Here is a 16,561-nt window from a genome sequence, read left to right on the forward strand (position 1 = left end):
GTACCTACAATGGGATCCCTGAAACTCTTATGCTGTAAAGTCTAGTGGGGGATGGCAGTTGTTTACAATACAGTCTAGTGAAATAATGCCAAAAGTTTGATGACAGTGAATACAAAACCATCTTCATCCAGAAACAGTCTGCCTACCTTGAATATGAAGGTATTCCTTGACAGAGGTAGTGAATACATTACTGGCCAAAATATCTGAGAACGGGTTGTCGCCAGTCTTCAAATGGTTTCCTTTAATTTGACCAAAACTATACTCTGTTACTGAGGCATATATATATATATATATATATATATATATATATATATATATATATATATATATATATATATATATATATATATATATATTTTTTTATATATATATATATATTTAATGAGAAAGCAACATACTTCACGCATAATGGAAATGACTGACTTAACTTGAAGCTGGGCGCCTAAGTTGCTTGGGAAATGAGGATAAACTTTGCACACTGATGTACATGCACATGCAACCATTATATTTTGCTCGAACTGAAAAGATAATTCTTGGCAGAAAAGTAACATTTTTTTCGCTCGGGTGAGAAACTGCACAGTAGAACCTGACAATGCGCGTGATGGACCGACATTTCACTACAGTATTATCACCAACATACAAGTAATGAAAGCATAACTACAGCAAACAGGATCTTACACTGAAAAAACAATTATTGACAACCCTGATGCTAAACATAACACTCCTCATAAGTAGAGATCTGTAGGAGACTACTATACTTTTAGGTAACATCTATAAGCCAGGAACAGAAGCTACCAGACCAATTATAACTACCAATCGTTCAGTTTACTTCTTTCAGTGATTTCATTTCATGTTTTCTTTTTTTTTTCTCTACCAAGATACTAAGCTGTTTGTGTCAGTAACTTGCACCGTTTTCGTATCAGCTAACAGATTTCACACAGTCACTACACACAACATGACATTTTCGGCTACTGGTAATTACTGTACTGAATCCCAATTAATGCATTTACAGTAATCCAATAGGGGAAACTAAAATGGAATTACTGTACCTTTCCCATCAATTTTCTTTCCTGCATGTTCAGCCGTGCTTAAATTTTTAATTACCAACTCTTCATTTGTTCAACAGCTCACAAGCAGATTTATAGAATTTCTTACCTTAACCATAATTTGCAAATTTATTTTCTTTAATTGTTGTCTATTCATACCTTAGGCCAGACATCGTTAAAAACTTTTAACTAGCATTTGATAAAATTGTAAATATTTAATTCACCTACTTGCAGGTTGCCCGATAATTGCTTCTGTTTTCACTTTTTTATTCTTTTATAACTTTTCTTTTATACATTAAATATCATACAGTACGTTAAGCTTTCAGTGTGGTAACTTCAAACTTTTTAACCGTTTTGTCAGTGCTGTTTTCATCATGAACAGGTAAACTGCTATCACTTTAATAAGTCTGAAGCACTTAGAGGTATGATTCTAGACCAAACCAAGAAAGGTTCATCTTAACAAAAAAAAAAAACAGGTTCCCTTACATGTGAACCAAATCCTATACTTTTCATTGTAATCCCATTACCCCAACGCTATTTCAAGACGATTTTGCATACAGCCCAATTATTTTGCACTAACCCCTAGCTATCTTTACAAAATCTCAAGACAAGTGGCTATACTTGTTGATGTGTGCCTCTTTCACACTCGGTAGAAAAACTCTTCTCCAACACAATGCTCAGCCTGTCGTCTACTGTAGCTAGGTCATACAGCAATCACAGACGAAATCTATGACAGTCTTCGTCATGCGTTCATGGCATTCTCTGGTGAATTCTGGATTTTCAAGTAGAAGTCTTCGTTCTATGGAAAGTTCTTAATACATACCATGGATGATACTCTCAGAAAAATATTCCATCCGGTCCTTTATCGTTTTGGAGAAGCCCTTGACATATTGGGCTATATAGCTCTGACATACAGTAAGATTTTTAATTCTAAAACACCTTAAACCTTACAAGTGAAAAGTGACGCTTCACAGCAACGGTCTAATGAGAACTGAAACATTTAAGATTTTACACCATGGTAAAACGTCTTCAATACGTACATTGCTTTATTTTCATATACAAAAGAAAATTAATGGAAGTTAACGAGGCACATGACACCGTGTATAAGTCACCACTATACACAGATTACATCAGACAAATCACAATTAGGATGGCTAATGTTACAGCTTACACATTAATTTAAATTTAGTAGGGCGCAGAGAGGACAAATTTCCCACGGCTGTTATTTCTACAACAGAGCTAACTGCTCAAAGACTCGTGAATGTAGCTTGAAGGTTTAAATTTGATCGTGAAATAAGAAAGTCTCAACTTGATGAATATGACAAAAGCATCAGTAAAAAGTGCTTTAGTAACTGAGAGCACAAGGTAATGTAAATTGTAATGTGAAAGGAATGCACGAAGGAGTTAAAATGACAACAAAAATGTGGCATGTACTGTAAGAAATTAGATTCTTCCAAAAGGAAGAAACCCTAAAATTAACCATAAATGAATACGAGTAAATAAAATAACATGTTCTTGAAGGAAAAAAATTGCAATTGATTAAACAGGGCACCAAAATAGATTTTTTTTTTCAGTTAGGAAGGTTTAATCAGGAACAGGGTATTAAAGAGTTATCTCCAGGAAAAACAAAGGCTTGATTGAAGACAGAGTCCATAACAACCATCACTATGCAATGACATTTCTCAGCAATATCAGAAGTCTGACTAAGATCGAGGGAGAACCCTATTCAACAATTTGAGCTGATTTGGCTGCGGCAGTACACTGAGTTATCCTAAGGTTTACACATGTATACAAGCGCGCGCACGCACACACACACACGCACACAGGAATGACTTACTGGAAGGTGGTTAATGTGGACACTAATTCTGTTCTATGAAAGATCAAGCAACACACCACAGCATCTACTTATTCTCCGTTTCACGTTCCTTTGAGTTTAAATGCAAGTAAACAAAGCATTCTCTTGAAAACGACAGTGATGACAGTTTGACCCAATGTTTGACTAAAGAGCAGAAAATACTCGATTACAGGTCACAGTGCACTGCCTTTGCAGCTGGTAAGGTCAGTGGCCTGTAACGTTCTTTACATTTACCCAGAAGAAAGCTACCTTCAAGTACATTATCTTAACAAGTACTGTACTGTATTTCCTTCAACTGCAGACTTGGCAGGTCAGCCAAAGTCACATCACTAAAGGTAGCACAGGATTTGCAATTAGTTAGATTTAAAGAAAGCTGGTCGAATGTGTTTAAGTGAGCAGAATATTCCAGCAATAAACTCAGTTCTTGGTCCATATCTCCTGGAATCCTTCAATTACTCAAGAGACAGTTGCTTTTCTTACTCTGTGTTATTTTCATAAAGAAATCCCACCATTTTCAAACTCGTCCTAAGACATGATGCTTAACTAGGAATTAGTGCCATTGACGGCCTTTGTTTTCCAGTAATTTATGAAGCATGCATTCCTGCCTCTTTTTGGCTTGTCAAGAATCACATAATTATGTGGAAATTCACTGGTTATTATGTTAAACGGGCATTTATATACGTGTCTCTGTTATACTGGACCATCCAAACAGTTTCCCTGGCTAAAGTTCAGGTGTTCGTAATGAATACGACAGCCTGAACTAAAGATGCCTGCGGCATTTCTACCAAATCTTGACATCGTGCAAATTAGGGCCAGGGAATTAAGCATAACATTCATTATGATGGGAAAGAAAATATTTTTGGCAGTGCATTGTTAAAACGTATTTGAGCTCCATGAGTACTTTTACATGCTATTGTTGTAAATTCAAAACTTTGTTATTTAGTTGAAAGTTAAATTTAATTAAATCTGACTTGACTGCACATTTTAGTGACATAATAATGGGTCTAGACTGCATATGACATAAAAGCCTAAACTGCAAACGTGACAGATCTTAATTGTCAGTAACGCTGTGACAACCACAAATATTATATGTACTGTATAGACAGTACTAATGTAGCTGAGTGACAAAAAATTGACATGCTTACTCTCAAACTCACTTTAGATTTCAAACACTGAGTCAAAATACTTCACTGACCTGATTGTGTTACTTTAATGCTCGATACGTGAACACCTCCTGAAGCTTCGATTAAACCTCCAGCAACACGGTTAACTGAAAGAGGATCCCAACACCTACAGACGTTTCACTGTACACGAAACTCACTCCGACAGATGGCGCTGTCAATTCTAGCCTTCTCTGAAGAGGTTGGTACTTAAGATTACTTTTACGGTGACAGTTAGATGACTGGTACAGGAGGAAAAATAATTGACATTTCCAACAATTACAAGTACTGAAAGGTCTTCATTATAAAAATATCCTTTTGGAAACTTTTAAGAATTTCGTTAAACTCTGACAGGAAGCTCGGAGACTCAAGGCATATATTAGTCTTCTTCCTGCAAAAATCACATGGACAATACATGTCATTACATCACAGTAAAAGTGTAAAGTGTATGTATGTACCCTCTATAGCCAAGAATGCCTAGACTTCCCGTTGTATTCTTGGATCAAAAACCATAGGCACAAGCTGTTTATTTCTTTTTTGTTTTGTTTTGTTTACTGTAGGTTCTTCTATGAGAGATGACTGCATCCATTTCAGCGGTAAATTAAGAATTCCTTGTTTGCACTTAGAGCAGTCCTCCTTGTCAGCACATGACTCCTTCAGACCAACAAACATTTAGGGTCTGCTTCTCACTGATATGTTAAAGAGTCTGGGGCAAAGAGCTATGACATCTCTTCTTCACAAATGACGACGACACCTCACTTTGATTTAATATCCACAAGAAAATGATTAAACAATGCCAGGGAAGCCAAAGCTCCAGTTACCATAAAAGAACCTGCAACACACTAGAATGACTATTATATCAACATGGCAACACACAGACGAGAGGCCAAGAAGAGATGAAGCAATGAACACTATATATCTAATACATCCCACTGTGAAGCCAGGCAGTGACGTATTTTCCGAAGGGGAAACACCAATCTATTTGAGTCAACACAGAGCGAACACAAAAATAAAATCTACGACTTCATTGTTTAGGACATGAACTGTTATGAGTTTAATACTGTTGTAGAACTTAGTTGTCACCTAAGACTCAAATGATGAGAGAACATCAAATCACTAGATGCTGATTTTACCTGACAGTAACATAAAACGGACTCAAAAATTGTCTTGAAAAATAACAGTGATGCATTTTGAAACGGAAAAAGTTTTGGCAGAAAATTGAGACATGCACGTGAGAGCCAGCTACCTATTGACTACATTTCCCTGTTGCGAACTGCATACTACTTTTCGATTTGAAGCTTTCATTTTATGCAGCTACCTCTTTTGCCTGAGCAGGAGACTGTGTCTCTACTGTCACAGACACTACATCCAAAATGTTGTTTAAATTATTCCATCACTGCTATTGCGTGACTATTTCACCCTACCATCAAAAGGTTTGCAGTTCACACTGACCAACCAACAGTACCAAGTCCAGGTCAGGATCGTTACAAGTCAAGGCTGAGACGCCGTCAGAAAGCCCGCGAAACATGTTACTCTTCTACCTGTGGCCTTCTAAGGGCAAGGAGGGCCGTCCGTCAAATCAAACTGAAGTGGTTCTTTCGACTTTCGTTTCCAGCAAAGTTCATGCAAGCTCTTCAAGCCAGTCCATCAAGAGTCAGTGCTCATCAGCAGTGTGGAGAAGTACAATGGCTGTTTACGAATCCAAGGAAGGTTTACATAGGTGTGTCAGGACGTTCCTTGATCCATTTCTCTATCTGGGGGATCTTGACAACTTTCTCGACCAGTGCTTTCAGCCTGGGAACAGCGTCCAGGGAGCCCTCGTGATGGGCGCTCAGCTGACTGAGGTAACAGGCAACGAATACGTCTGACCACGTCATCTGCGGAATCAAGAACTTAATTAGGATTATGTAATGTAATTATATTACTTTTTAGCAGCTACAATTAGTTAATTAGGATTAATTAATATAGTAATGATAATATTTTCAAAGAGCTTGCAAAAACCACTAAAAGAAAAATTCCAAAACTCATTGTGATGACAAGGAGCAATAATTAAAGACGTAATTTTCAATACGATAAAGAGAGTTGAGAATCTGTTAGAGAGAGTTGAGAATCTAATAAAGAGAGTTCGGAGTCATACACATTACTCCAGGGTTACTATCGATTAGTGACAGTAAGTGAACAACACAGTTAAAATAACTCAAATCTCACTGGGTTGGCCAGAAATCCTTAACGAAAGTAAGAGGTGGTAATTTCTGAGAGTTTTTGGTTTTGTTTTTGCATATTTATCTTTTCAGCAAACTCTGTATGAAAAGTGAAACGTCATGAGTCCATTTCATTAAATATTCACTCAATTCACATTCTGGTCGTGACTGACTTCCAGACAGGATGTGTAATAATTCCTTCATAAAATTACAAAAATGTAATTTTCCTTAGAGATGCAAGGAAAACTGAGATTTGAAGTTTACAATATTTGGAAAAATATAAATATTTATCTAAAGTACAGGCATTTCACAACACGTTAAAATTCGTGTTCAATTGTTTATCACGATCTCCTTAAAAAAGAAATAACAATTCTTATCATTAAAGTAATCTGACAGGACAACAGGGACCCATCTCCAGAATCTTCTGACATAACAGACGTAACACTGATGCTCAGAAGGCTATTACAGTACTAAGCAAACAAGGCTTACCAATCTTGAACATTAACGAGTAACTCAGGCAAAGATCTGTTTGCTTCGGGTTCTTCACATAATTTCACAAAAACAAAATCCGTCCCAGAGTAATTCATGAAATGCATAGGACAAACAAGTTTCAAAGATTAATATAATATCCTTTGGCCGAATAGCTTCTCCAAGAGCAATATTATCATCTGTGAGCAATATTATCATCTGTTAGCAATATTTACAGCTAATCCCAAAAAGTTCCGATGATTGGAAAAAATAATATATTCATGTATGAGACCTGATACCCAAGGAGCACAGAAAAAACAAATAACAGACCTTATGAAACTGCTTTGATAAAACGAGGATCAAGGGCCACTTCATTCTCCACATCTGCACAAATCACAATGTCGCAAAAGTAACAGAGTAAAAATGCTCTCGGTACGTTGATAAATATATAAACTAATCATCTTCAAATGAATATTATTGCAGAGCTTCAGGTAAACTGCAGCGCTACAGCGTTTTCAGTAAGGTTCTACAGTGTCTGCGTCTCAGATTCTGACCAACTCTCACCTTATAAGAGAGAATACAAAATTTAGGTCAAAGGCCAAGCGCTGGGACCTATGAGGTTATTCAGCGCTGAAAGGAAAAGTGAGAGTAAAGGAGGTTTGAAAGGTGTAACAGGAGGAAAACCTCGCAGTTGCACCATGAAACAATTGTTAGGAGAGGGTGGAAAGAAAGATGGAAGAAAGAGAATATGAACGGAGGTACAGTAAAAGGAATGAAAAGAGGTTGCAGCTAGGGTTCCGAAGGGACGCTGCAAAGAACCTTAAGTAATGCCCACAGTGCACCGCGTGAGATGCACTGACGGCACTACTCCCCTACGGGGAAATCTCACCTTATCGCCACAGAACCACTCCCGCCCCTCCAGTCTTCGGTCCAGTTCTCTCATGACAGGCGGCAGGGTGCTGGTGTAGAACTCTGTGGCCAACATCTTCGCTTTTTCGGCGTCTCCAGCGTTTCTGTTGAGAGAGGGAGGGAGGACGCGTGTGATTTGTAATATCGAAGTGGGATTTACTTCTCAAGTCGATAACTAGTTCATTCTCATTCAACAATTGACATTTCAAGTTTTTTTCTCCAGACCTACTCAGTTTTTGTTTTAAAATTTATGTCACTGTTCGCAACTTCGTTGCTTAATTCTCATTCATAAAGTTAACCAGCGTATCATTCATGTGATCATTTCTATGACAGAAATAGTGGAAGTAAGACTCGGAAATGAGAAAGGTAACAGAGAAGGGAAAAAGGGTGATTTTTTTTATATCTACTTTTATAAAACACATCTTTATAACAGGCAATAAGAAATCATGACAAGGTGCACCTGACACAAGCATAAAAAAACCAAATAAGTAATAAAGTGAATAATATATAAGTGAATAGACAAATTAAATATTTAACAGAGAGGAAAAGATGAATATTTTACAGCTACTGTTCTAAAACCAGTCTCTATAACAGACAATAAGAAATCAGGACAAAAACAAACAAATATTAAATGAATAAATAAATGAATTGAATTGAATATAGAAATTAGGCCAAAGACCAAGCATTGGGACCTATGAGGCCATTCAGCGCGGAAACGGAAATTGACAGTAAAAGGTTTGAAAGGTGTAGCAGGAGGAAAACCTCGCAGTTGCACCATGAATCAACTGTTAGGAGAAGGTGGAAAGGCAGATGGAAGAAAGAGAACATGAAAGGAGGTACAGTAAAAGGGGTTGCAGCTAGGGGCCGGCGGCACGCTGCAAAGAACCTAAAGCAATGCCTACAGTGCACCGCATGAGGTGCACTGACGGGACTACCCCGCCTACTACGGGGTGAATAAATAAAGACCTAAGTGAAAAATAAATGAATGAATGATTAAATAAATTAACTAAAAGGGAGGGGAAAAATTAATTTGTTTATAACCCATCTGTATAACAAGTAAAAAAAAATATAAATAAATAAAAATAAATAATGAGAAAATAAACAGATGAACAAATGAACTCACTTGGCATAGACCATCTGGGCAGCGTGTGGCAGGAGATCATGGACGGAGTCTGCCACTTCGTCGCCGATGGCAGATTCCCAAGGGTCATCCACGTACAGGTTGTGCATCCTGCCCAGGTAGCGGCAGATCGTCACCGACTGACTCAGGGGCTTGTCGTCGATATAAAGCACTGGCACCTTCCCGTAGGGCATCTCTGAAAGTTAAATGATTTTTGTTAATCTTATTTATTTGTTTAATTTTCGTGCTGTAGAAGCAAAATTCAGTTCTGTGGTTTGGATGAAAAAAAAAGTATGCATATACATATCTATCTATCTATCTATCTATCTATCTATCTATCTATCTATCTATCTATCTATATATATATATATATATATATATATATATATATATATATATATATATGTATGTATATATATAATGAATTTATTCATACCATATTTCTTCTTATATTGCTATGGCCAGTTAGCATGTCAGTTAGCATGTCCACGTGTAAAAAAATGAAAAAGGAGCTCAAAGAAAATAAGAAAATGAAAAGGAATAACTAGTGTGTAGGAAACGACAGACCATGGTCTGTCACACACACACACACACACACACACACACACACACACACACACACACACACACACATATATATATATATATATATACATATATATATATATATATATATATATATATATATATATATATATATATATATATATATATATATATATATATATATATATATATGGGTGCCCCATGTCCATAAATTCATCAAGTAAAGTTCCACGAAGTTTGAATACATGTAAAACAGTTAAGATAAAAATGGCCGTTGAACAGCTTCTCTAACTTATTTTACGACGCTTTCCCCTTAGAAAAGTTACCAAACCCCTCCCCCCCCTTCCCTCCCCCACAAACCCCGGACTCAACCAAGGAGAGGGGCCTGGAGGATGTGGCTCATCAGAACGTATTCTTGGAGAGTTGAAAGTGTCTACTCGAGTTGGAACTGATCCTCCCTTACAATACCGCCCTGATGGAAAAGCTCTCGACTGTTGCCCCTTAATAATCTGAGGGTCTTAGGTGCAGGAAGTGTCTTGTAGGACGAGAGAGAGAGAGAGAGAGAGAGAGAGAGAGAGAGAGAGAGAGAGAGAGAGAGAGAGAGAGAGAGAGAAACTTGGAGCAAAACTTAAAAACGGGCTTATTGTTTCTAGTATCCTGATTTATTGTTCTGGTATCCTGATTCTCAAAATATATATATATATATTGGAATATATATATATATATAAATATATGGAAATGATGCGATGACGATGAACGTAATAACGTCCTACATAAAAGTTAAAATATGTATATATATATATACATACATACATATACATATATAAAATATATATATATATATATATATATATATATATATATATATATTATATATATATATATATATATATATATATATATATATATATATATATATATATATATATATATATATATATAATCAACACACAATCACGTGTGGAGCAGAAATAAATTTCCACACGTGATTGTGTGTTGATTATTCTATCATACTCACTCAGAAGGGATAATTCAATGAAATGCTGTCAATTGGGTCATTGCTGAGTCGGGAAGTTGGGGAAAACACGCTGGTATTCAAGAAGTTAGCCTGCCCAGGTAATGCCTTAAGTACAGTGGTACTCAGGTTCCAACTTCTATTATGACTTATGTGGCCTGGTTGTCAGCGGTCTGGTCTTTCATTTGAAAGACCTGGGTTCGATCCTGATGTGAGTCAAATTTATATATATATATATATATATATATATATATATATATATATATATATATATATATATATATATATATATATATATATATATATATATATATATATATATATATATATATATATATATATATATATATATATATATATATATATATATATATATATATATATATATATATGCTACCTTTCTTTCACCCACCTGCATTATTTATAAATGTACAAAATTAAGATTTGCTCTTCTTTAATATATGAAAGAATACTACCTTTACACCTGTACGTACATAGGAACAAAAATACTACCATAAATAAAATAACGTCGCTGTATGCATTACGCGCACTAAAAAATATTGTTTAACCAACGCCAGAATTGAACCTTGAAAGCTATACATGACGAAACAGTATTAATTCTCGAGTTACCATTTTTAGAAGTCAAAGTCAGAGACGTGCACAAGAATCGAACTCCAAACTCCCTAATGTCAACTCAACACTTCTACTCCAGCGCTCCGAGACCTAGTACGCACGAATCTCTTTAAGACAAATTTCCCACTCCACTCCATGGTATGGAACTAATCTTGAAAGTACAAGCAAAGACACTATACCTGTTAGTATAATAGTTTTGAAATCCTTCGCGAATAAGGAGAAAGCCCATTTTACAAAACCAACAGAATGCAATGAATTCATAGGTGACTTGTCCTTTTAGGACGTGAAATAAGAAAACATAATAAAACTGTTAAGTATAATTTAAAGATGATTTATATATACTACACTTTAGGAAATTTGTATACAAAGGAGGGATGAGAAAACAAGGATGAAAAATACTAAACAAGTAAAAACAACCAAGTGACATCAAACGCACATTATTGCCAACTCTTGAAAAACACAGATCAAGCCCAGATATTTGGCACAGAATGTGTTATATCCATGAACAAACTTCGTTAAAAACCTCAGCAGGCTCAGATTTACAAACAAAGTATATCTAATCGGAAGCTGAATTATAGACAACGTAGCTAAATGTACGTAAATGGGCGCAGAATTATAAACAAAGTGAGTGAGATCAGACTGAATCAGAATTATATAAAAATAAATCCTAAGGAGGCCCAGATTTAGAGAGAAAATAATCCTAAACAGACCAATAATTACAGATAAAGTAATCCTAAACAGGACTAGAATTATAAAGGCAGTAATCCCAAAGAGAAAAAGAGTTATAGACAAAGTAATCCAAAACGGGTAGAAAATCATTTACTAATCCCAAATCAAAACAGAATCAGAAACAAATTTTATTATTATTATTATTATTATTATTATTATTATTATTATTATTATTATTATTATTATTATTATTATTATTATTATTATTATTATTATTATTCATAAGATGAAACCTATTCATACGGAACAAGCCCACCAAAGGGGCCACTGACTTGAAATTCAAGCTTACAAAGAATGTTGTGTTCATGAGGAAGAAGTAAGAGGAAGTAAAGGGAAATACAGAAAGAGGAGATCTAACAGGAACTGATAAAAAGAAATAACCAATCCTAAAAAGGCACAGATTGAAAAAAAAAGAAACTACCTTTTAAATTCACCTCAGAATTACATTCCAGTCTCCAACGCATCACGAGGTACAGAGAAAGTGGTGGATGGTAAGTACACTCCTGGTTGTTTGATCCCGGTGATTTCAACCCCGGTATTTTGACTTCCGTTAATTTGAGGTCCGGGTTCTTTAACACCCGGTAATTTGACATCTAAAAGAAGAAAATAACTTATTTAGGAAGCATAATTTTTTGAAATAGCTTAGGGCACTTACCTTATTCAGGGAATGGGAATGGCGCAATTTGATTGCTTAGTAAGCTGAAGGCTTAGTTTACATATTATTTTTGTTTATTCAAGTATAACAGCAACATCTGGCAGTTGCATCCGAGGTTCAGGCGGAATAAAGACTTTTTTTTTTTTCATAACATCTACATACAGTAACAGGCGCCCTTTACAACTCTTAACACTTCCAATCAATTTTTTATCCATCAGAGTTTGTTTTCTGTCTTTCGTAAATGTATTGAAATGTAATTGTATTTTTATAATAAAAGATAAAAAAAACTCATTTACGAGTTTCTTTCCTCCATATGCTCTGAATGGGACGAGGCATGGTTATAAAAAATGTCTTTATACCGTCAGGAGCTCGGATTCAGCTGCCAAATGTTACTGATACATTTGAATAAAAAAAAAATTAAGAAGATGTAAACTAAGCCTTCAGCTTACTAAGCATTCAAATGAAGTAATTTCCATTTCCTAAATAAGGTAATTTCCATAAGCTATTTAAAAAAATTATGCTTCATAGATAAGCCGTTTGCTTCTTTTGGGTGTCAAATTACCGGGTGTTAACCGAAACCGGATCTCAATTTACCGAGTGAAATAAACCGGGGTCAAAGTTCTGGGAGTCAAAATACCTAGAACCGAGGAAGTAATAAAAAACGGGTACATCATCATTAAGTAATCCTCAAGCGGGAGCATAATTATAAGCAAAGTAATCCCAAAACAAAATAATAAAAAGTAATCCTAAAAAGGCAAGTTCACTTTAAATTTACATTCCACTCTCCAACGTATCAACAGGAATTCACTTTCGTTCGCTTATCTGTTTAAATTACGACACTTGGAATTCCGTCCCCTCTTAAGCGATGATTATCAGGGATTCATTTTACATTAGAGATGAATGAAGAAGGATGATTAGGGCTAGGGGGAAGGGTCCAATCACGGAATACCAATCGTCCATTAGCTGAGGAATACGAGATGAGATCGCCCCGAGGATTAGTCACGCTGGATGGTGAAGAATTCTGTATTTAATGTGTCCCTACATTTAAAAAGGAGTATTTATTTATTGATTTATTTCAGAATACCTACAATACGTGCATAAAATGAACCTCTTGAAATAGTTACAGTAAGTGGCAATGACGATAACGTTAAACTTTGTGTTTTTCATTCTTTATGTTTGCGTGCAAAATGTTATGTACAGTTTCTTGGTATCGGCATGCTTTACAAACGTGCGTGTGTGTGTGTGTGTGTGTGTGGGTGTGTGTGTGTGTGTGTGTTTGCGCTCGCGCGCGTGCGTGTATGTGTGTGTAGGGTTGCCGTCGTTATTTTATTATTTCTATAAAGACGTTCCTTTTTTTTATGTCATCATGAGTTTTATTGAAATCCACCCACCCCGCAACCACTAACGTGTATAACTGGATGTGATTGACAGATATGTGGTATTTAGGGCTTCCCCCCCCTTAGAGGGAGTGGTGCAAAGTGGTGTTATACTTCCAGTTTTTAGCAAGCATATCTGTGATCAGGTTGCTATATGTAAATTAGAGCACGGATTACGACGGGCCAAATTTCAGAATATAATTTCAGACTAAAAATAATAGCGAGTGACTCTCAAATCTGAGAGGCAAGGCTCGTGTCAAAATGTGCTCCAGTCAAGAATGGAAGAGAGAGAGAGAGAGAGAGAGAGAGAGAGAGAGAGAGAGAGAGAGAGAGGTTATCACTGGCTAACTGCAGTTACGTCTAGACACACGGACAGTCTTTTGAAAGTTCGTGGTATGTGCAAGGCTTCTTCGATCAATTATCGTCCTAAAATTTCGACTGCTTTTTTGCACATACATAATATCAAACATAAAACTCGCCAGCAATTCTTCTGGAGGACTTTGCTAGACCCGCGCTAACCCACCACAGCTGATTACTTACCAAGTACGCAGTTAATTGTTTAATTCGTCAGAGGAAAAATGGATTTAAAAAAAAAATCCCTTTCCCGAGATCGTTCTAGGAACACTCGCCAAGACACAGGCCTACTTGCAGATAGCAAATAAGCCCAATCAACAGTTGGAAGCCCTTATCCGTACGTCCTTGAAAATCAAATAACGCTTCCTGTGGCACCCTTGCGTCTTGAGGCAACCAACGCGGTGATAAATTTCCATGTAAATGGAAAAATTATCATGGAACACCCCCAACGGTGACAATAAAAACAAGCAAAAAATGCGCGGAAGTTTCTTCGGCGCTATCGAGTTTTCTGTATACAGCGTATAATGCTGCATGAAACTCTCAGACACGGCCCATGAAACTCTCAGTCGCGGCCCATAACTTTCAGCCACAGCCCGGTGGTGGTCTGTGTTGTTGGCACCTATAGCGGTGCCAGACGCACAATCATGGCTAATTTTAACCTTAAATAAAATAAAAACTACTGAGGCTAGAGGGCTGCAATTTGGTAGGTTTGATGATTGGTGGGTGGGTGGTCAACATAACAATTTGCAGCCCTCTAGCCTCAGTAGTTTTTGAGATCTGAGGGCGGACAGAAAAAGTGTGGGCGGACAGACAAATAGCCATCTCAAAAGTTTTCTTTTATAGAAAAATTGAAAGGAGCGAAACAGATATTCCGTACGTTAGAGTAATATAGACCGTGGTTTTAAAACGACCTTGAGATTGTCCGTATGACTGAATATCCGTATTTTTTTTTGGGTGATACTCTCGACTGCGTAGAAAGGACGTGCATGTAACAGCGTATTAGAAAAGGTGTGCACGTAACAGCGTAATTTCATGATATTGGACTGCCAAATCATCCATTTTCCATGACACAAAGACCAAGAATGGCGTGGGTGTCCAAATCAAAGCTCGGTCTAAAAAGATTCGAGTGACAATAGATACAGACACAACAAAGCACAAATTCTGGGGAGGTGACCCATCCCACGAGAGCAGAAACGACTAGAAAAGTCATTAGATATTAGATTTTCTATCAGTTTTTTTTATTCAACTTTTTCCAAAGACAGATTTTTTCCTTAAAGCAAGGATGATACTATTTCGGTGCTGTTAAGCCCATCTCAGCAGAACCTTATTTTGGGCACCTTGTAACGCCGTGCTGCTAATAATCAAGACAAATAATGCTCTCACATTGTTAAAGGAACATTACTTTTTTTTCTTTGTGAAAGGGGTTGTGTTGTACCCATGAAAAAAACTTTCATTTGCAAGTAGAAGTGTCCATGAGAATGCATTATGGATAGCAAAAGGGGAACACTAATAAGTTTCACATGTGAATAAAGATTTGATACCCTAAGATGTGAATGTGATAAGTGGCATCAGTAAAGACACTTATTTCTAGATGGCATCGGCGATCACAATATCATGAAAGCGAAGTAGCCACAGTCCTAACTGATTTGCTAAGGCAAATTCAACGAAAGAATCTAGCTAATGAATGTAAAGAAACACCGAATGCAATCATTGTTCGGGGACGGAACCGAGCTGTGAGATAAAGGAATTGCTGAGCTCGAAAATTTGCGGGGAAGAGCCAGTTGGCGACTCTGCAGATTCGCCCCGGGGAAGCCGAACTAAAAATTGATAATCTTACGAAGGAAATTGAATCACTGGAAGTCGAGTCGAGAAACGATAAACTCATGAAAAAATCGAATTATCGGAGGCTGCTATGGAAGAGAAGATTGCTTCTAATGTGGAAGAGGTAACTTATGCAAATAAAATGACGGCAAAGATGTTGTCGGTAATAAGGTTTTCACGGGCTCTCTGGTCAAAATGCTGAGAGGGAAAGTGAGGTTGCTAATATCCTTAATGATATTTCAATTACTGACGCGAGGTCTACCTCGGAATGTAATATTGGTGTTAATTCTGCTGATGGAAGCAGTAAAATGATTCTACGGCTGATGCGTTAGTTGACAGAAACTAACTTCTACAGCCAATCGCTAATGTACAGTAGAAGACTATTCAGGATACTTACTACAATGAAACAGCCCAAACCATTGCAAAATATGACCCTGAAATTCATAGGGCTAATCATATAATGGCAACAGTGGCAAAACTGTTTAATTTTGTGGTAATTTTGGTGGTAACTATGTAACACAGGATTGTACTTGGGCTTTTGTCAAATGAATCAACTGATACTGAACTTAGTGTGATTGATTGATTTATAGATTTTAGGCATAAATGCCAAGTCCTGGGGCAACTAAGGCCATCCAGCGCTGAAACGGAAATTGACAATGAAACGTTTGAAAGA

General features: G+C 36.6%; 1 protein-coding gene across 6 annotated transcripts in view; it reads right to left on the bottom strand.

Annotated features, from left to right (window-relative positions):
• Positions 1-853: 853 nt before the first annotated feature.
• Positions 854-16,561, bottom strand: part of LOC136828370 (hematopoietic prostaglandin D synthase-like) — a 403,954-nt gene continuing 388,246 nt past the window's right edge. For all 6 annotated transcript variants that reach the window (XM_067086325.1, XM_067086328.1, XM_067086327.1 and 3 more), the window contains exons 3-5: positions 8,763-8,955; positions 7,620-7,743; positions 854-5,938 (exon numbers count right to left, since the gene is read on the bottom strand). In XM_067086325.1, coding sequence (XP_066942426.1) covers positions 5,774-5,938; positions 7,620-7,743; positions 8,763-8,955 — 482 coding nt within the window. In that variant the 3' untranslated portion in view covers positions 854-5,773. The remainder of the gene's footprint in view (positions 5,939-7,619; positions 7,744-8,762; positions 8,956-16,561) is intronic.

This window comes from Macrobrachium rosenbergii, chromosome 42 (genome assembly GCF_040412425.1).
Source record: "Macrobrachium rosenbergii isolate ZJJX-2024 chromosome 42, ASM4041242v1, whole genome shotgun sequence".
Taxonomy (NCBI): Eukaryota; Metazoa; Arthropoda; class Malacostraca; order Decapoda; family Palaemonidae; genus Macrobrachium; species Macrobrachium rosenbergii.